This window comes from Apiospora kogelbergensis (genome assembly GCF_038363985.1).
Source record: "Apiospora kogelbergensis strain CBS 113332 chromosome Unknown utg000011l_segment0_segment0, whole genome shotgun sequence".
NCBI lineage: Eukaryota > Fungi > Ascomycota > Sordariomycetes > Amphisphaeriales > Apiosporaceae > Apiospora > Apiospora kogelbergensis.
In genome coordinates, this window is record NW_027117428.1 from 704,905 (window position 1) to 726,157 (window position 21,253).

At 53.4% G+C, this 21,253-nt stretch overlaps 4 protein-coding genes across 4 annotated transcripts; 2 read left to right on the forward strand and 2 right to left on the reverse strand.

Annotated features, from left to right (window-relative positions):
- Window positions 1–5,074: 5,074 nt before the first annotated feature.
- Window positions 5,075–9,276, forward strand: PG998_014463 (Hybrid signal transduction histidine kinase A; the record flags this gene model as incomplete). The annotated part of the gene is made up of 10 exons (XM_066881279.1): window positions 5,075–5,133; window positions 5,193–6,178; window positions 6,231–6,961; window positions 7,020–7,059; window positions 7,114–7,362; window positions 7,465–7,641; window positions 7,775–8,429; window positions 8,483–8,807; window positions 8,894–9,006; window positions 9,060–9,276. 10 exons carry the CDS (start codon window positions 5,075–5,077, stop codon window positions 9,274–9,276), a joined length of 3,552 nt encoding a protein of 1,183 aa, XP_066723810.1.
- PG998_014464 (uncharacterized protein) lies at window positions 9,239–10,159 on the reverse strand (the record flags this gene model as incomplete). Its single annotated transcript, XM_066881280.1, has 3 exons — window positions 9,239–9,631; window positions 9,688–10,023; window positions 10,127–10,159. The coding sequence occupies 3 exons, from the start codon at window positions 10,157–10,159 to the stop codon at window positions 9,239–9,241; spliced, it is 762 nt and encodes a 253-aa protein (XP_066723811.1).
- A 3,384-nt stretch (window positions 10,160–13,543) lies between these two features.
- On the forward strand, window positions 13,544–14,026 carry PG998_014465 (uncharacterized protein; the record flags this gene model as incomplete). Its single annotated transcript, XM_066881281.1, has 1 exon — window positions 13,544–14,026. One exon carries the CDS (start codon window positions 13,544–13,546, stop codon window positions 14,024–14,026), a length of 483 nt encoding a protein of 160 aa, XP_066723812.1.
- A 5,439-nt stretch (window positions 14,027–19,465) lies between these two features.
- PG998_014466 (uncharacterized protein) lies at window positions 19,466–19,945 on the reverse strand (the record flags this gene model as incomplete). Its single annotated transcript, XM_066881282.1, has 1 exon — window positions 19,466–19,945. One exon carries the CDS (start codon window positions 19,943–19,945, stop codon window positions 19,466–19,468), a length of 480 nt encoding a protein of 159 aa, XP_066723813.1.
- Between the last annotated feature and the right edge of the window lie 1,308 nt (window positions 19,946–21,253).

A 21,253-nucleotide genomic window follows, 5' to 3' on the forward strand; every position in this document is an offset into this window, starting at 1 on the left:
CTAAAGATACCAGTGTTGTACGGTGCGACTTACACGCAGCTCAACTTGCGAAGTAGGATATTTCGTGAGTAGGAAATGCTACTTCGTAGCCGTTCTAGGGTATTTCAGCAAGCTCTACATTTGGATCATGGGCGTCATGTGTGCACTCTTTCTGATATGCCTTTCTGACGTACAGAGTCTAGACTGGTTAAGCTGCGGTAGGGCAGATGTCAACCTCAGGATGCAGAACTGCTGATGGCGCCGCCGGTCCAAGGGAGCAAAGCCAGCGAACAGCAGTGCCGATATTGTTGTTGGCCGTGGCGCACTTGCTGGCTCACACGAGGCACTTTCAGGCCTCTCCAATTCCCACCGAGTAGTTGCAGAAAGGATACTGGAGGCCGAAACTACCATTCTGGTCCTCCCGACCGTAGTCTCTTATTGAACCTTCCCGAAGTGCGCCGATTTCTGGAACCAGAGCCTAATGTTCCCACCGCTCCGCTTGCACTGTTCCGGCGCAGGGAGGCAGGTGACCTTGGAGCCAGTGTCATCCACCGGCTGCTTTCTTTCTGCTGCATTCCGTCAAGATTCGAATACTCTCCTGGGCTGTTTCCGGCCCTGGCTTCCATAGTTGCCCGCACTGTTGGCGTACTATTGGGGTGCAGAGCCGGAAGAGTAGCAACGGCGCACTGACGCACTAGCGTAACCAGAGGGCCAGGTCTATAACCCACCCACAGTTAGCGTAGAGCTGGTTCGCGACCCCGCGTTATTTTAGGACCAACTGCCCAATCCTCCTGAACTGCGCAAGAACCTCTCTTCCTCAAGACACGCCGAAGCGAACCTGGTCCGAGATTTCTATCGCCAACATGGGTTCGGAACCAGATCAGCAGCTGCCCTGGCGACGGTCGCCCAACTCGAGCTCAACATGTCATCAACGTTTCGCACCCGCAAACCAGCACTTGCTATATCTACGGTTACGCGGGACGCTATTGTAGCTCAATGAACGCTCAGGAATATACCCCAGGAGGGTCCAGCAAGTTGCCCGAACCGTATTACGTAGCTAGGCCTCCGTCATGGCCCACACCAAGGGACAGAAAGACAACGTTCGCAAGAGCGGCTTGTCGCTGCAGAGCAAGACACAAGACCTCGGGCGGTACTGCGATGTCTTCAGCGCTCTTGCATACTGGAACCCGACGCACGAGCGGATGGAGACGGCGATGCACGTCCCACGCGGTCAGCGCGTGCCGGACCTCAACAGGATTGTCCGTCCCCAGTCCCACTTACCGTTCCATCGAGTGTATTCAGCTCTGTTACTAACAGCCGCAGTTTCGAGGATCAGCCGCGTGCCATGCGAGACCGAGCCACGGCCGAGCGACGCGATCGAGCGGCCAAGTCGAAGCCATCCATTTCGAAGCCCAGGCGGACGCCAGCGACGACGCGAATGCTGTTGCTGGCATAGGCAGCGACGCGGATGCCGAGTACGAAACCGATCCCAAGTATGTTGCAGCAGTTCCCGCTGCCGCGGTGGAGCCTCTGTCTGTCTACGACGTCATCCCCGACGAAGATGGTGGGACTGTCATTCTCAACAGTCCCACGAGGCAGATGGGTCCGAGACAGCTGCCTCCACCAAAAACACCGCAAGGTGAGTACAGCTTCTCGGCTAGTGACCGCGTGACGCTAATCATAAAACAGTCGCCCGAGCTCCCCGACAGACAGTGGCGCAACCCGCCCGCACCGAGCCCAGCTCCATGACAAACACTGCACCAACCGCCGCGACGAATGCAGGTGCCCGACCAGCACCCACAAGATACGCCGACCACGGCGCGATGGATGCGTCGCTGCAGAGAGCTGTACGTTGGAACGGCCGGGTGGCGGCTAGAAGGCCCTTGACGCCGATTATGACGGCACAACCACGACAATGCTCTCCCAGAATGGGGGAAACGGTGCAAAGCTGTTACAGGCAGGCCGTCCAAGAGGATCTGTGCAGAATGGGGCGAGGCGCGCGCCAGACTACTACAAGGACTATAGACGCAAGTTGCAGCGGGACACATTGGCAAAGAAGATGGTGGGAATGCTGGAGGACCTTCGAACGAGTCTCAGCGGCATGCAGTTCGGGTGAAGACGTGGCACATATTAATGCGTCAAATATCATAAGGCAAATCTGTGTATGCTTATGTTGAAGCATGTTTTCAGCTCTAGTTCAGTACAGTAACCAACAATCTAACGCTACTGTCGTCCCTTCTATGCTCCCGTGACCCCCTGGTCCTAGCCTCCACGGTGATTCTGGTGGGAAGAGATTGCACACGACGTACGGCCGGCGCACTTCCCATTCAACTCGGGGGGAGTTGGGAACATCCCTGCAGCGGATGGCAAAAAAGGCATTCCCAAGTATCCTCCAGATAGCTGTCCTTAGTGTCTACTGACTTGAAGTTAACTACTTTGTTTTCTGGGGTAGTTCCTCCTATCACGTTCTTGCGATGGATCTAGATGCGAGGTGTGGGCTGGTTTCATCGATCGTTCCAGTCCTAATTTCAACACCGACCCCACATTCCTACATTAAGATGTACTCGAGGCTCGTCTTTTCATGACTCCGTCCCCATGCATCCATGGAGGCCTCGTGCGGCCCCCAGCCCTTGGCTGAATTCATGGCCGGCCCTTGGGAAAAGCTCAAAGCAAGAGACGCTGTCTGAGCAGGATATCCAGCGAAGGGGCTCCCACATCGAAGCAGAGAGCTCCGAGGTCCTTCTATAGCGGGGCCGCCTGCATCCGTTCCTTGTGCCAGGATCGTCGGGGGCATATTCGGCATCTCTGCTGAGGAATCCCCAGCGTCCCCGTCTTGGCCATGCAGCCCCTCCATTTCCTGGTGCAAGCCGATGGCATGCCCATTGCCCAAGCCAGACGCATCGGATTCAGGATTTGGGGAGGACTCTGCACTCATGTCGCTTATGTCGCTTATACCCTCCTCCCTGCTGCCTGGCTGGCACCGATCCGGTTCCAGTGCCGTGGGTTGCGAGGCACCGGCCATTGCTACCATGCCAGTTCCTATCGCTGCGCCTGCAACTTCGAAGCCATTGGCGTCACCAGCCACCACATCGCACATTGGAGAGTCGAGACGCTCATTGCACCCCATCGACAATTCTGTCGGCGATCCTGGGGCAACCCGATCGCTGGGCTGATAGGTGCTCTGCGCTCCCTGTTGCACGGCAAAGATTCCATCAACATCGTCCTTTGTCGACGGCGCGCAACCCGTCAAACCTGCCATGGGTTGCGGGCTTGGATGGCCTGTTTCAGCACTGTGTCGCCTCTGGGATCGCAGCAGTGGACCTGCCGAGCCTTGCCCCGTATTTCTGGCATGGCTTGATTTGAAAGACGACTTCTGCACTGGCCTCGACGTGCGGGAGACTCGAGCCCGTTGTGCCACGCGAGCCTGGCGGCCTCGCAGGCTCTGAACCTAGTATGCTCAGTCAGCGCGGGACATGCCCCAAGGAGCGAATACACTTACCACCTAGTCGAGATCGGGGATTCTCTGGCCGCCGGGAACGTACATGGCCATTTCCATCCGGGCATGGACAATACTCCAGTACATTGTTAAGCTGAACACATTGCACATCTCTCCAAGCGCCAGCACCTTTCGCTGTAGGGCTTCCCCAGACTTCCGTGTTTTGTCTTTCTCCCGCTTGTCGTGCATGTAACATCTGCTCGGCGCGATTTAAGACGCCAATTTAGCGTTTGGTGGCAACTCCACCTGCAGTGGTTCCGTCCCTGGTGCAGGCTCCATCGCTTCCTCCGTCACATCCTCCGTCATTTTCCCCGGCACTTTCCCCGGCATTGCGTGAGAGCCTCGCTGTCGTGGAGATGGCGGTCGGGGTCGAGGTTCCGATGGCGGCCTTGGCAGGCACGTCTCGACTCCCTCCATCCTCGCCATCGTTGCAGACGCGAGCTCTCCAGAATCTGTTCCTTGGCCATGCACAGCTCCTGCATCATCGCGTTCTTCATGTTTTGTAACTCATCCCGGCTACGGCTCTTCTCCCACTGGTATAACCGCAAGTCTTCTTGAAAGGCCTCGAGCTTTTGCATCAGGATTGCGCTGATTTCGTCGGTGGCGTCGACAACGTGTCGAGGTTCATCTTCTTGCGGAAGCCGTGATCGTGGCGTCCGAGGCTCTGGACTGACGCACATCTCGCCCTCGCTAGCATCGTATTCGTAACTGTCGACCATGCCGTAGACTGCCATGGATCGCATTTATCTCGCTTTCTGGATGGCGATTTCGGGTGTGTAGAACGAGGGCGATGAGTTTGATTGCCTTGAACCGGACAACACCCTGCGTCTGGGTTTTATAATCGGCGTAAAGTGTACCCAGCGTAGGGCATTGCCGGCGTGCGTGCCAGCTCATAATCGACCCCTTAAATCAATTGAGCCGCTTTGCGCACTCGGCAGCGCAATCGCCATGCTTCGTAACTGGATGCTCGTACTGCATCTCTGTCTGGGTTGCGCAGGCATAATCAGGGATGCTTTGGAGAAGGTGGAGGTCGAGGCAGTTTGGATTCTGGCAATCTGTTGTACTCCTGGGGCTACACGATAGACGCTTGTAAGGCTAGGCACGCGGTGAGATCGCCATCCTCAACCGCGACGTGACCTATAATACGCCTGATGGTGGCCGCTGGGTGGTTGGCCCGATGGGCTAACCGTCTGGAGAATGAATGCTGCAGGGTCCATGCTTCTTGCCCTTTCACTCCAATACACGTCGCGCAGCAAGACTGCTACATACTCGCCCCATTCGTTCTGGATCTGATCGACACTTTGATACCCACTTTAGGTAGTAGATTACTGCAGACCCGCATCAATTGATCCTTGAGCGCAGTTAAAGCCGAAAAAAAACGTCGAAGATCTAGGCCATTCTATTGTTGCCACCCGGCACCCTCGTTATCGTGCTTGGGAATGTATTTACTCTGTTTTTTGCCATGTACGTAGTCAAAATACTTTCTCGTCACTCAAATTAACAATCGTTCTGCGCGCCTCCGTGCTCCTCCACCCCCACCCCCCCGCCCCTCACTCTTTACGTCAGTCCTTCAGTTGCGGACTTGCGCGGTAAAACGTCATGGCAAAAGTCTCGGAATCGGCCAGGGAGCGTGCGGCCTACACGTTCGCATCGCATCTGTATGACAACCTATCACGCTCTCTTGTTTCTCCTTGGTCTGACTAGTATTAATCCAAAGCTTCGATCTAATAGACGATGCGCCAGGCGCGGAACCAGCGACGCAACAGAACCAAGGCCTGAATCAGGAACCACCAACAGTCAAAAGTCCCGACTCGGATCCCAACTCGGAGCACAATACTCCTCGATTGCCCTCCTCCTCGCAATGTCGCGATCCGGTACTATCTGCATTCATACAACTTGGCGTGCTCAGGCTGGGAGGCTCTCGGGGGACCATATCGACCTTCGACCGTCACAACGAGTATGTCGTGGCCGAAGCTACACGGGTTTCCCCTTTGCACCCCAGCAGCGGAGGTGAAACTCGCCCGGTGCTTGGCGGAAAAACGTTTTCTGGAGAAGACTCAGTTTGCGAACACGTCTTAGTGCCTGCACGAGATATCCCTGGCACGACGAAAGAGAAGCACCCCAGTAGCACTCCTTCGGCGATACCTGTGTCTACAATCCTCGACCTCGCCGAGCATCCGCGTTATCGAGACTGCTGTCATGTTAGAGGTGCGCCTTACCACCGCTTCTACACTGGCGTGCCAATTCGGACCCCCAAAGGCATCAATATCGGTGTCTTCTGTGTCTACGACGACCGGCCGCGCGATGCTATCGACGCGGAACACCTTCAGGTTATGCGAGATATCTCGTGCGCCGTTACAAACTATCTCGAGTCTATAAGAGCAACTGAGGGTATGAGACGAAGCGACCGTATGGTACGAGGGATTAGTAGTTTCGTCGAGAGAGAGTCTACCATTTCCCAATACTGGTTGGGCTCTATGGTCAAGCCAAAACAACCCGAAGCTCAGGAAGGCGTTCTAAACGCCAATCAGCAGAGCCTGCAAGACGACCGGCAACCTGGAGGAACCAGGACCGATTCTTCGCCGCGACCCCATGGTTTACCGCATCCGCAATCCCCTGTGGTGTCGTCTGACGACTTGCGTGATCAAGCGGTCAAAGGCATATTCAGCAAAGCAGCAAATATCATTCGGGGAGGCCATAGGAGTCGAGGGTGTCTTGTGCCTGGACGCTTCGACCAGCACCTACGGTGGCTTAGTACCCACAAATGCTGGAGACCGGACGGCCGCTTCATCCGACTTGGATAGAAGTAGTTTGTCAGACACTTCTGGAGATGAAGCTATTGGTGCAAAACCCATAGGCAACGAGGCCGAAAATCGCAGGTGTCCACTCTTGGGGTTTTCCACATCAAATGCCAGCAGTACCGATGGTGCCGCCACTCCCAACCAACCTATCATCTCGGTATCTGAAGCATTTCTTGCAAAACTAACCAGACGCTTTCCCAACGGCAAGACCTACGTATTTGACTACGAGGGAATAAGCTTAAGTGTAAAATCTCGTCCTATCCTCCGAGCCTCCTCTGCACTACTGACCCTAGACTTACAGGGCGAATCATCAGAGGGTGAGATCAGGCATATCGCTATGCAAGAGCCTGCCAATGCACCAGAGTCTGTCTCCAAGTCGGCCCTGCCCCGCCGGTCCTACGATGCGGACCTCCATGCTGCCTTCTCCGAAGCGCGAAGCATTCTGTTTCTCCCGCTTTGGGACTTCAACAAGAACAGATGGGTTTCAGGCATCTTCGCGTGGACAAAGTCGCCGGTGCGTGTCTTTACAGAGCACGGCGAGCTCAGCTATCTGAAAGTCTTTGGCACGACCATTATGAGCCAAATCGTTCGTCTCGATTCGGCCTTGGCCGAAAAGGCAAAGTCCGACATGTTAAACTCCATTAGCCACGAGTTGAGGTCACCTCTACATGGTATTTTGGCGGCTGTGGGTGACTTGACCATGTCTTCCGTCTCACCAGCCTGATCACTAACTGTATCGGTAGGTGGAGCTTCTTGGTGATACTCCCCTAGACTCATTTCAAGGTATGTTTGCTCCTTTCCCACGCAACTTGCGACAACTCACATATCGGACTGCAGGAGATGCACTGCGCTCTTTGGGTGCATGCGGTCGTACACTTTTGGATGTGATTGACCACTTGCTTGATTTTAGCAAGATCAATCGTTTTACCAAGAACACGCCGCAGCTGTCTAGGGGCCGCAAAAACCGGACAATGGCAGTTGGTCGGCAACGCTTGTTCCACTCGATGCAGAGCAGTTTGGCCGCTGATATCGACATTGCGGGTCTGATTGAGGAGAGCGTCGACACCATGTTCGTCGGTCATAGCTGTAAGCAAGGTCTTTTGGGTTGTGTGTCGGCGTGGGGCCTGTTGCGGCCCGCCTCATCCATTCTCTTCAAGGACATGTGACCAATCCACTGACTTTTGACAGATAACGAAATATCAGCATCGAGAGCAGGAGAATGGGCGTACGGCCACCGCAGGTTCGATGCCTCGTCGGATCCAGCCGAGACGAAGCAAATCTATGGACCGAAACCGTCGGGCGACCAGATCAAAATCTACCTTTCAATATCACCTGCCCACAGCTGGCGATCCCACACACAAGCGGGTGCATTTCGGCGTGTGGTTATGAATATCCTTGGCAACGCATGCATGACCTCCTGATCTCCACCTTCTGTACCAACATATACTAACATGATGCGCGACAGTGAAATTCACAAAATCTGGCTTCGTATCGATAGACCTTCGAAGAAACACTGAAAAAACTAGGAAGGGCCGTTCCTTGGAGCAGATCAAGCTCAAGATCAGCGACTCAGGTAGAGGCATGAGTAAGCAGTTCGCTAAGTATAATGTCTTCAACGCTTTTACTCAAGAAGACGCTCTAGACCAGGGAACTGGTATAGGGATGGGATTGGTCCAACATACCACCCAACTATTAGGCGGTACTGTGGATGTCGTAAGCGAGCCAGATATCGGTACAGCAGTCACTGTCACGCTGCCAATGATCAACCCTTCGGACGGGGAGAACCCACCGGATCCTCTGAACGCTCAGGTGGATAAGTTGAGGGGGCTCCGCGTCCGTCTCTTGGGGTTCAACAAAGAGATGGACGGGAGAGGCTTACCAGGGCAGCAACCATTGCCAGAAGCCGAGAGTATGGCAATACTGTGTCGCGAATGGTTGCAGCTTGAGCTTGTCGAAGACACCAGCGACCTCCGTGCTGACCTTATTCTGTGCAGTGATGGCGTTGTGGGAGTGGAAGAAGGGACCATCCAAGGGTCGACAGGTGTCGTCAAGCCAGCGGTGGTAGTTTGCCAAGACGTCATGGTTGCCCGCTATTATGTGAAGTTGCAAAAAGAACGGGGCCAAAGCCGCGTCTTTGAATTCATCGGCATGCCGTCTGTTTTCCCTCTCCATTTACCGGCATTCCACGATTGCTAATATTTCGCAGAGCCGGTCCTCGCAAGTTAGCGTCCAGTCTGTTACTGGCTCTTGAAAGATGGAAAGAACAGAAAGCCATATCATCGGACTTTCTTCCCATAGCAACGGAGCCTCCATCCTCCGCTAGCTCCAGTAGTGGCCAAGCTCAAAAAAGCCACCTTGGCGCGCAAGATGTGTACCCACAGCCTGTCGTCCAGCCACTACGGGTAGGCGATACCCCGGCAGAGATGAAAGTCGACTCGCGGGCGCCGAGTCCGGTGTCACTTACCAGGCGCAGTGAGAGAACTCACGACAAGAAGTTTCTGCTCGTGGACGACAACAAGATAAACCTGCAGGTAAGTACTGCCAAAAAGCCCCTTTTGTGGCATTCGTGCTGACTTCTAGTAGATCTTGGTGGCTTTTATGAAAAAAACTGAAGAAGTCGTATGAGACAGCCAACAATGGACTGGAAGCATATGAAGCGTACAAAAGCGATCCGGCGAGTTACTGTTGCATCCTCATGGATATATCCATGCCCGTCATGGACGGTTTACAGTGAGTTCGGTCTTGCATTCTCTCCCCATCAGCGTATTGCTCGCGAAAGACAGCTTGTCTGATATTGTTCCCCTCCCATTCCGCAGATCAACCCGTAGAATACGAGAACTGGAGAAGGACAGGGCACTTCCTGCCACCAAGATCATTTCTCTCACTGGTTTGGCCGGTGCAGACACGAAGAAGGAGGCCTTTGCGAGCGGGATTGACGTATACATGACGAAGCCCGCCCAGCTCAAGCGCCTCTCTGAGACGTTGGCGGCGCTGTTCTAGAGCAACTTGGACTAAATACCCAGCTCGTAAAGTGCACGCGCATGGCGAAGAAGCCCTCGAGCCAGTCGGCCATGGGCGGGGAGCGCACCTTGAGCAAATCGGCGGACAGCGAGGCCTCCATGCGCGCCACCGTCTCGAGGGCGACGCGGGACTGCCCTGCGAACATGGCCGAGTAGATGCAAAAGTGGTAGTCGTGCATGCGGTACAGCGTGTAGAAGTTGAGGGCGCCCGCGCGGGCGAGAAACTTCTCGTCGGCCTCGAAGGCGCGCTGGTTGGACGCGATCCCGCGCGCGTAGTCGCCGAACAGCACGTCGATGTGCGTCGGCATGTGGTTGAGGTGGCCCGCGTCGGGCACCTGGGCGCGCAGGGCGTCGGCGACATCTCGATGAAGTAGATGTAGAGGTGCTGGACGCCGGGATGTTCCAGGCCCCTCCCGGGCTGCTGCTGCTGGAATGCCCGCTCGAGGATGCCTTGAACCTCGCGCGTGCGGGCCCCCTCGGTGGGATGGCCCGTCTTGATGTCCCACAGCTTCCAGGCCGTCAGGTTCATTAGGGCGTCGGCGCACAGGGCCGCAACGTCGAGGTCGTCGCCAAATTCGGCGTGCACGCGCTGCATGGCGTCGGCGTACTCGACGTTCCAGATGGAGCGGTCGTCTTCCTTGCCGGCATGCTCGCGGGGGTACCGGTATTGGAGAGCGTCCACCAGGGCCTTTTCGAGGGATGTCGCGTCATCACCAGCGGCGGCGTACTTATAATCTCACGTTAACCGAGATCGCTAAGCTAGTGGGCGAGAACTGGCAATATCTGGGTCACGCTGAGAAGGAGCAATATGGGACACGCGAGCAACTGACCTGAGACCCCAAGAAAGACTGCAGCTTCGCCATAACGCCCCTTATGAGTGCTGGCTGCGCACGCAGTTTGTCACAATATTCCCTCAACAAAAAATCGCTGCGAGGACTGAGAGCAGCAAGTAACATAAGCACATAAGAACAGAGCTACTTGAATAGAAGTGCGTTACGTTCAGCAAGAACTTCAGTGAATGTCTTGATTGATTCTCCGCCGCTTGTGATATCTTGTGCACCAACGTGGGCGACGTCTTCGACCAACCTGCATGCCTCTGAGATTCGTCCGGAAGTCGTCCAGCGTTCCGATCAGCATCTTGGCCACTGTGTCCTGCTTCAACTTCCGCCTGTAGTCCATGTACTCGCCTCGTGCGCGTTTCGCCCCATTCTGCACAAACTCTCTTTGGACGGCCTGCCAGTAACAGCTTTCCACCATTTCCCCCAATTTGGGAGGGGTTAGGCGCGGGTTTCCCGTAGGCGTTGTCTGTAGTTGGATCGACGTAATCGGTGCTAAGGGCTGTCTAGGCACCCGGCTGTTCCAACATACATCTCTCTGCAGAGATGCTTACATTCGCACCGTGGTCGCGGTATCTCGCGTGTGTTGGGTTGGCAACTGCATTCATCACAGCGGCCGGCATATCGTTCGGCGTGGAGCTGGACTCGGTGTGGGCGGGTTGATGTACCTTCACTGTCTGTCGAAAAACTTGGGCGCCTGTAACATGATTAGCGCCACCCGATCAGTAGACGAGAAAGCATGCCCACCTGTGGGCGTTCGGGGTGAAGGCAGTTGCTCCAGACCTTTTTACCCCGTTGGACTATTGGGAATGACAGGTCCCGCCGTCATCGTCGGGAATGATGTTGTAGACAGCCGGAGTGTCGGCGCCCGTCATGCCAGTGGGGGCTGCTGCAATATACTCGGGGTCGGTTTCGTGCTCGGCATCGCATCGCTATCTATGTCGACACCGACATTCGCCTCATTGCTGATACCCGGCGGGGCCTCGGAATTGATAGCTTCGACTCGGCAACTCGATCGTGTCGCTCGGCCGTAGCTCGGTTTTTGCGGACATGAAATGCTGATGACATAACGAGCTCGAGTCGGGTCAAGGCGACCTCGTCAAGGACCTTGCCAGGACAGCGGCTGACCTGGTTCTAGAACACATTGTTGGCGAGGATGGTTTCTGGCGGCTATTTCCAGCCCTGAATTTGTTAGTCCCTACTGCTGGAGTGCAGAGCCGGAAGAGTAGCTAACTAGGGGTACTAGCGTGACCAGTGGACCAATTCCCCTAGAACGTATCGTCACAGGTTTAGGACAACCTCCATGGGCTGCGGAAGTATTCAGATGCTGTGGTCGCAGGAACCAATCGGTTTCGACCTCGAGTGGTACTTTTCCACCCACTACTCGGTGGGAGTCGAAAGGGCCCAAAGGTGCGTTCAAGTGAACCAGCAAATGCGCCACGGCCAGAATGAGGGGACGACAGTACCGGCACCTGTTTGGTGTGTCCCCATCCGCACCGGGTCTAGCTGGCTTTCATCATTTGGAGCAGCGGCGCCATCAACAGTTACATCATAAGGCCTACATCTGCCCTACCACAGCCTCATGCATCCTACAGTGCTATAGACAGTACAATGCAACTCCTAGTCTCTCATACATCTTTGTTGCGATTGAGACCTGCCAGATTCCAGGATGCTGTCAACGTTACGCAAGCAATTGGCGTGGCATATCTCTGGATTGACTCAATTTGCATTATCCAAGATGACAACGATGACTGGAAACGGGAGTCGAAACGCATGGAAGATGTCTATGTTTCAGCATATTGCACAATAGCGGCGACCGCTGCAGGGACCCATTTAGATGGGTGTGTCGAGTTCGCCATCAGCCGCCCGGAGCTTGTTCACCACAGGTGGCGTTGCTCGACCTGTGTTGTCAAGCCTCGGGAGTTGTACCTCGGCACATCAGAGCCTCTCCTATGGGACTACAAAGCTATGTGTCGTCCTTCGCGCCGCGGCAACACGATTGAAGTCGAATTTCCGGCTGCGAGCTGGGCCAATACCTTCTATCGGCTTGCCAAGTATGTCACGGCAGAACGCGAGGGAAAGGAGAAGGAAAGGACGGAAACAGCCCATGAGTCAACGGCTGAAAGCGAATGCGGCTACCAAGGTGCCAAACTCCCTACGCCGTCCGATTTGCTACAGCAGATTGCTATGTACCAAGAAATCTGGTCGGCACCGAATGAGGGCGCAAGAAAGCCTGTCTGGGAACGTCGATGCATACTGCTCTGGACGTTTTCTCCTGCCTGTGACAAAACAGAAGAGGGCCGAGGCAAGCAGCCCAAGAAACCGTCCAGAGAGTCGGCTGGCACAACCTGGAGGTTCTTGTCGAAACTAGGTCCTATGTCACAGTATCATCAGCAACAGGTCTATCTCCCAGGGCGTCCAAAAACCTCCGAGAGGAGTAGAATCATCCCGAACCTGGCCAATCAGCAGCACCCCGCAGCTGTGGTATGTGAGAACTCTGGCGGTTTCTACGACGTGGCGAGTCTCGCCCTTGCATATCAACTTCAGGAGCAGAATACACACCAGATCCATTGGAACAGGCTTGGCGCAGTCTCATGTGACCTGGTGATGCCATTACCTACAGCATACCTCCATTCTAGCTACGCATCGGACGGGCCTACGGGCAGTACGGCAGCAGAGACTATCGAAGCATTGCCCTGTGGTTTCAGTATGCCAGTCAATGCCTCGTTAGATACCGCTAGGCCAGCAACGGCAGCAGCACCTACAGTTGACTCTCTCCCTGAGCATGACAGCGCTACAGCGGGTAACACCACTGTTTTGTGGCCAAGAAACTAGCCTCTGTCGACAGGGCCGGTGCGCCGGATGCCGATGATAGGCCGAGGATGATTAGAATCGTGTAAATATTTGAGAGAGCTGTAGTGCTCCTGTGTCCTTAGGTACAAATGGCCGAACTTCATCGCCATCTCCGTGTGCTGTACGTTTTCGTTCTCAAAGTGATATAGTAGGTTTTCGAACTTTGTCTGACGCTGAAAATGCCTTTTGGAAAACCAGTCAATATTGCAAATCTATGAAAGGCAACTAGCCCACCGTGTGACGACACTTTAAATGATTGGTTCTAGGTTGAAACGACAAGGTGTGGTGTTTCTGTATCACGACTTGTAAGCTGGCACTGTTCTAGTGACGTCTGCTATCGTGGAGATTGGCTAAAAAGACTGCAGGATGAGTACACTAGTCATGGGCTCGACAGCTAGGCTGTCACAAGAGTGCGCTGGCTGGAAAAGGAGCTGGCTATTTAAACCCTTGATGCCCCCGTGTCGATGTATCTTCAACGTTCTCTCCTTCATTACATTTATTCTTTTCTTCCCCGAGAAAGTGCGCACCTGCCACTGCTATCAACTCATATCATAAAACATGTTCCCAAAAACTCTCAGCATCAGCAACGATTCCGCTCATGACAACCATCCCCAACTACTCCCAAGTACCACCGGTCTCTATGTCCGCGTCCCTCGATACCAGCAATGGATTCTCAAAAGCATTGCCAAACCGAGCCTTATGAAAAACAACATAATCAAGTTCACCGCTACATGTCACGACGCTAGCATACGGCACGACATGGTCTGTGAGGGCCCGATACCGAATCTTGACGTGTCACACCTCGGAACTGAGACTACGGGCTTGTATGCAATTGAGTCTATTACTCGTCGATACAAGAGCGAGGGGACGAAACTTCTCTTTGTCAGATTCTATGACTATCAGGTTGAGGTGAAGGACCTCGGTGAACACTGGTTGAATCGTGCAAGGCAGCTCGTTGCCAAGAAATGGGGCAAGAGAAGAGGGAGGAAGCTCTGGAAGCGACAGCTCCACTACAAGAGGAAGTATGAGGGCAAGATATAAAAGTTGCCCGCGATGCGACCATCTGGGTCAAGACTGTGGTTGATGCCGTTAGTTTCGGTGAGAATTTTGCCGCCGTTGGCGCGAACTTGGCCAACAAACAAGCTAGGTCGGTCATCTTGAATGTGCGCGGCATCTATCCTGAACCGCCATCCCTAAACCCCTTGCACATGCACACGGCTCCATCCCTGGCAAGCTAAATGGCAACACCTCATGAACCTTGTCCTTGTAGAGTATACTTTATTGTTACACCCCGCCTGCGACTTCGTGTGCGTCGGTCCCTCCACATCCAGTCCGCGCGTTGTACTGAAAACAAAGAACGTCGGGCGACGCCCAAGAACTGCTGCACAAAGTGAATGAGCTGCTGGAAAAGTTCAACGCCGTCCAGTCCGAGCTGGCCCACCACAACGAGAAGTAAGTCTACCTTCACCTTCGTACGGCATGGACCTTCTACTCACGCACGCCCACGTCTCGCCAGGTTCACGACTTTGTAGGTCTCCACTGCTGTCGCAACGAGGTATACATCTGACAACAGGTGCCCGAACAGCACACAGAAGGTCGAACAGCTGTAAGTCTCCGCGCATTCAGTCTGACGCAGATTGTCAACTAACATAAGTACAGGTTCCTGCAGCAAACCCAAAAGCTCACAAGCTAGTTGTCGCAAGTGAAATCCCTGTTTGAGCGATTCGTCCTCGTGGCCGACGCCGATCCCTTGGGCGACAGCTTTTTCGATCAGGTGTGAGGCTTCGCGAGAGATTATTGGATATGGGTGGATTGGGCCATTCGTTGACATGATGAACCTTGGCTATGGAATTGTGTAGCCTCCCCTGGCATTGCAGTGCCGACCGGTGGCGCTGCATTTCTCAGCAAATGCACTGGCCTTAGTAGTCTTGTCGACTCTTTCCTCATTAAACCACGTAGTGTTGTTCGGTAGTCGGGTAGAAAATCGTCGGTGGGATGCGTCTATCGTGCGATGATGCGTGCAGGCTAGTCGTGGAATGCTTATCACGCTGGTCTCATGGGGATTGGGCAGCCTCGTTGGCTCAAGGAGTCACTGTGTGCCGGCGTGCTTGCTTCAGGCTCGATGGCCATTCGAAACAGTGAATAACAACCGTGGTCGCTATGCTGTCGTCTCTGGCTACGCAGAAGTGACGGTCGCCTCAACTGGTATTCTTGGTAGCGATTGCCTTCGTGCTGCCATACTCAAGTCCCGAGCTTGTCCCCGATCCTGTTGTGCTCGCTGCCATTGAGTGTCAGATTTCGACTCATGTTGTCGGCCGTCGGTCATCGGCGTACGTTATGTGGCATGTTGCCAGCGCGATACGAAGATTTGCCTTTTTCGTGCCTACTAAATTACGTCGTTACGTCGGATAAGAAGTTGATCGTGGCATTTGTTGTTATAAGCTCTGACAGCAATTGAATTGGAAGCCCGGCCCCACGTAGCACATCCAACTTTTCCCGTGGCTGACGCCAGCCACCCCCTTAACCCGCTTCTTCCACCGTCCAATATTCGTGCTCTTTGGGCACATGAGTCGAATAGCTTCCATGCAATGGTCACAATCGCAACAATCCTTCACTCCAGTAATAAATTCTCATTTTCGATATTCGACCAACAATTTTACGGCCGATTGTACTGTTTTCCTATACGATGTAGTACGTCTCTGTTCGGGATCTCCACGTGCTGCAGTATGGTTATGCGCACCTCTGCCGTTTGCCTTCTCTATCCAAGGCCTGGATCACCTCTCGTTCCCCTGAATTCTCTCGCGACTTTCCATAACGGTGGGCTCCGCCAACTCCATCATTGAATGGTGGCGATTCAGCCATTGCCGGCAGTGGCGCAGCTCAAACTACCGCTGTCGTCTGCTTTCCGAGAGTGATTATGAGCTATTGCTGTGTTTGTAGCACCTGGGACTTGATGCACCCAGCGACTCATACCAGCTTTAAGCTAACACATGGAATCCCTGGGGCTTGTCTACCACGACTAAAACCCTGGAAAGAGATCCAATAAAGTCGGCAGCCTACCCCCGCTTAGCTGCAGCGCAGCGCTCAACGCTACGGGTATGGCTGGCGGTCAGAGTACGTTACGGGGCCGATCGCGAGTTTATTATGAGACCAGACAAGTGTTGGGAGATACCTCTCCTCACTTCTCTGCAAGTCTACCAGACTCCATACGTATCTAGACTCTTCTATAGGTACATTGTCCACTTCTGACTAGGTCTATAAAGACCTAGCCTGCAACCAGGCTTCAGGGGTGGAAGAAAAGGCATTTTTAGACAATACACTCCTTCACCCTCCTACAACAAGCCATCGCGTTTAGCCACTCTTTGGGACGTAGATCGATGACATCTCACGAGCCATTGACATAAATTCTCCAGCACTTCGAATACAACATCACCTAGGGCACCCCAACGAGATTGCTCCAACGCTTCTGTTAATTCTTCTTGCTGCTCTACTAGGTCTACTAGGTCTACCAGGTCTGTCAGGTCCTACCAGGCACTACCAGGGTCCCTCCTCCAGAAAAGGCCGTTTTGCTCACTCACTAGTACTCACCACCCCGTCAGATTGGCGCAGCTCCCGAGCTGCCTACCCCTTGTTTCGTCCAGAAGACACCGGCTTTCTCACCTGCTATGCTAGCCACTCCGTCTCATCTCTCCATACAGCGCTACCCAATACTGCCAAAGACATCCAGTACATGTTTCTGATCTGATTTTGAGGTGACATATACATGCATACAGTAACAGTAACTAGCATTAGACCGTACATACTCTACGTACTTGCACAGACACTCTGGTAACAGCTTATTCTTTGCCGAATCGAAGAGATCCCTGTGGCTTTGTGCACAGGTTCCCTTGCTCATAATGTTATAACCCGCTAGCTAGCTCGAGCACCCATCAGGACAGTGATAGTATAAGCCCCTTGAACGTTGGCTTCGAGAATCTGGACGATCCTGGGCAGGAGTTTTGTTCCCAAGATTTATGAATTGGTTGAGACTGAGAATCGCGAGATCTATGCCTTGTGCTTTGACCAGTCCGGCATGACACCAGGCCAGTGATTAGTTGCCCGTGGGTCGCCGTCAGAAGCGTTGATGGCAATCTCTGGGGTTCATAGTGCGAGATGCCTATTCCACTGCTGGGCCAGCGCTAGTTTCTTCAGGCCTCCAGGGCTGTCCCATATCAGGCTGTGTGGGCAGGGAATCGCAAAGAATATAAAAACCTGCGCCATTCCTATCCTTTCCCCAACTTTCTTCTTCCTCTTCCTCCCATCTGCTTACCCCATGCTCACCATTCCATATATTTCTGTGCACACATATAACCTGAGAATATACGTCTACCCCAGCTTCTCTCGGTACCAATCACCATGCCATCCTCTATTGAGATTGTTTCGGCTGCTCAGTCCGTTGATGCGGGATTTAACAAAATCGATGGGCTCTTTTACGGTCCCATCCAGGAGCGTGACCGCTTGATCGAAACCATCGCCAACCCAACCTTGATAGATGGTTCCATCAAGTTTGACGTCACTTGGAAGCCAGTGTGGGTAGATGCACACGATATTATGGGGGAAGGTGTCCCGTACCTCTACGAAACTTTGTACCTACGTTCTGGCTTCCAGAAGGATACGAGATGGTCGCGTCACCTCAAGCTGGATGAAACCAAGACGGCGGAGATCCTCCCGGTCAGGGTCTTGCAATCAGAGGTAGTCGAGGCTGACGGATGCACCAAAGATTGCTTTTTGGTGTCATTCACGGACTCCAAGGTCGACCTCCAAAATCTGAATGACCACTGGCTCGAATACGGTCAGAACCTTGCTATGAGTCAACTCGGGAAAGCTGTCTTGCTCCCAGATGAGGTGGGGGGCCAAGCCTTGGATGCAGAGGCCCAAAAGCTCACCGCCACCAATACGTGCCACTCTGCGGATACTAGGAACAGCAGGCTCGCTTTAGCTGACCATTACCCTTCGTATCCAGAACGATCACCCCCAGCATGTGAGAAAAGTCACCGCAGTTCTTCCATCATTCTCGTGGGCCCGCCATTCCCGATGGGAGTAGAGCAACCAGGCACTCGTCCACTTGTGCAGAAGGGACTAGATCTGCACAGAGACGACGGAGACAAGAATGATTCACTTCCTCGCCAGGGTAAGGCGTCATCCTATGGCGATCAGGAAATATCACCCATCTCTGACGATAGGCTCGCTCGGATAGGGGGAACGGAGGCAACCGCGAACCAATGCCATGAAAATGGCAATAACCATGATAACGGTATAAGGCTCGAAACTCTTTTTGACCATCGAGCAGGGGCAAAGTTTGGGTTCTACGAGTACGAGAAGCTCACTGGTGTGCACATGGGCAACAAAGGCACACTGGCAACGGTCGAGGTTCACTGGAGATCTTCGAGTGTCTCGCTACAGGACCTGCCACGAACCGCGCTACCAGAGGTCCGTGAAATCTTTCTCAAGATGTACTCAGAAACAGAGTGGTATGAACAAATGGAGCTTCTCCGGAAGCGAGGCAGACCGTCCAAAAGGCGCAGATTTGAGGTTAGCTAGGTCCTGTTCGGCTATTATTGTCAAATCGTTTCATAACCTCGGCTCTCGTGCTTTCATCAACCGTCAATTGGAAAGTAGTGCTCAAGAAGTATTGGTACTCTATTATTACCATTTATATCATGTAAATGACATCAACTGTGCCACTGAAGCTATAAACTGGGTTCTTCCGGGAGATCGGATTTTCTGACATTTCATTAGCCTCCTAGTTTAGTTTGGGCAACTTTACCGATAGGTACCGTGGACTCAATTCTCTTCCCCCTGCCCACCAGGTCTTTAGGCTGGACATGGCATGCAAGGGAACTAAATCGGCCCCATCGACGAATTGGAGAGTCCCGAACGTGGAAAATGGACCTGAACACGCTACGCGTCACTCAGCCAGGAATACCTACTACGGTTCTTGAATGTTCTAATTTCGGTATCCAGCAACCGACAAGTTTATTCTGGGCTTCTCTACCCCGACAGGAAAATAGCAGTCGTTTGTCTACCTCGTCGGCTCGAACTGGGCAGAGACGCTACGACCGACTGCAGCAAGGTAGATACGATTTCCCACCTATCAGTGTGCTTCCAGGCACCATCGCCAACCCCTAGCGCGTGCCTTGACCTAGAGCGGTCCGGATCTTCGTAAGTCTGGCCCAATACAAGTACGGAAGCCCGAAGCTCTCATCGGCTCTGCTACGCCCTTCCTGCCCCCTACCTATCCAACACTACCCACCTGCAAACAGCTCGCAGCCGTCGCATTGTCTCCTTCCGGGATCCTCGACAGTCCCCCGAGAGGGGTGGAGGACGGAGTTCCCTTGGATGCGGGTATCTGCTGCTGTAGACCTAGTTTCTTCGTGAGACGAATGACTAGGAAGAGGTCTTCGTTGTTGACGAAGCCAGCCTGTGTGTTTTGCATCCAGTTCAAGAGATTCCCGGCTGCAAGACGGGCATCATCCTGCGAAGGAGATGTCGGAGAGGAGATAGCCCCCCTGCCGACCTCATACCCAGACTAGAGTTGCTCCTGCTTCGATGCAACGTCTTGGGCGAGATTGCACTGTCCATGCCAAAGGTCGGCGCGGCTATCTCGTGGACTGGCGATTCTACGGCGGATGGAGGAGCGGTCGCGGAAAGGCTGTAGCGAGGCGTAGGTGGCTGCGAGGACTGTACTTGGTCGAAATCCAGATCAAAGTTTCCCAAAGCCTGGCTCTTGGGCCGCTGCATGTGCGTGCTCCCCGGGGAGGGTCGAGTCTGGTCAAATCGCCCCGAGTCCGGATTCGGTGAGAATGTGAACTGCGAAGCCGGACTGAAAGCACTTCCTGAGAAAGCAGAGCTCGAGGGATCGGTTACTGCACTCGACAGCAATGTCGCGCTTTGGGAGCGAGGGTATTTGTACCCGCTCATCTCGAAATCCGTGAAGTTGGATGGTGTATCGCTCTTTTCGTTTGCCGACGCAGGCGGTGCGCTCTAACCTGTAAGCGAGTAAGGGCTTACACTTCTAGAAGTATGCGGTATCGACAAAGCTGGAGGATGTGGAATTGTCGTCCCCGAAGCTCTGCGGATCATGGAACCCGGTCTGATAATGTGCCTCCTCTTGATCTTGCCAAGCCAGGATTGGGTAATGGTTTTGGCAGTATTTTCTGAGCTGCCAGAGGAAGAAGCGTAAGTCAGAAATAGATCGAAAGACGGTAACCAAGGCCCACAAATGCAAGTACATGTGGAATGGCAGAAACTGCCCTTTTGGTCCCGATCGACGAGAGCAACTTTTGCTTCCAAGTTAAAAGAGCTTAAAGCCAGTCAAAAGCCAGAGGGGGTATATTATATGCTTCACCAATAATGGAGTATTATGATGTATTGAATACACATATATATCTAGGTTGTTCAGCATTCTACCCATACGTTTGCGAACTTCGAAGGCCATATAAACTGCTACGCACATGGGCCTATCAATTACACCATGGCAAACCAAACCACTCCAATAGACCTTCATTACTATCCTTTGACGATCCAATCTAGCGGAACTAATGATAATATCATAATTGGGCTCTTGGTAGGTCTTCTCGTTGGAGTTGGTACCTTAGTTCTATTAACTGGCGCAATTCTGGCGTCTATTCTTCTGAAGAAGGCCAAGCGTCCAGATGATACGAACACACGTGATGGGCAAGATCCGCTTCCTAAAAACAATGTTGAAGAGGCGGACCGTTCCATCGATCCATATCACCCAAAGCCATCAAATGTACCACACGTAGTTTATTACCCGCCGCCCGGAACGCACCCAGTGCATCGGGATTACAATGCAGCCGATATTCAAAGCGGACCCGGTGGAGCGCCTCGAGCCTTAACTCCTGTTCAGCGGGAAGCACCAAATGCTCTTAGTCGGCCTACGCCACCACCTCATATAGAAGCGTGGCATTATGGACCGAATGGCAGTGGTTAAGGATTGCTGTCTTGTTCACTATTGGACCAGAATACCTTTGGGGGAAATTCCTACCGCTTACTGGAAGAAAGGCAAAATGCACTTAGACAAGGATACCTCAACATCATCGTGCGACCAAAGGTGGCCGCTTGAGGCAAACTACCTGCAAGTTTTCTTACAGGTCACCATAGAAAATGGGATGTGCCGAAATTCAACACCAAAACTGATATCTATACAAGAATGGACGAGAGGGTTCTATGTTGCAAGGCAGGAGCTGGAGGCGCAGAGGCGTCACT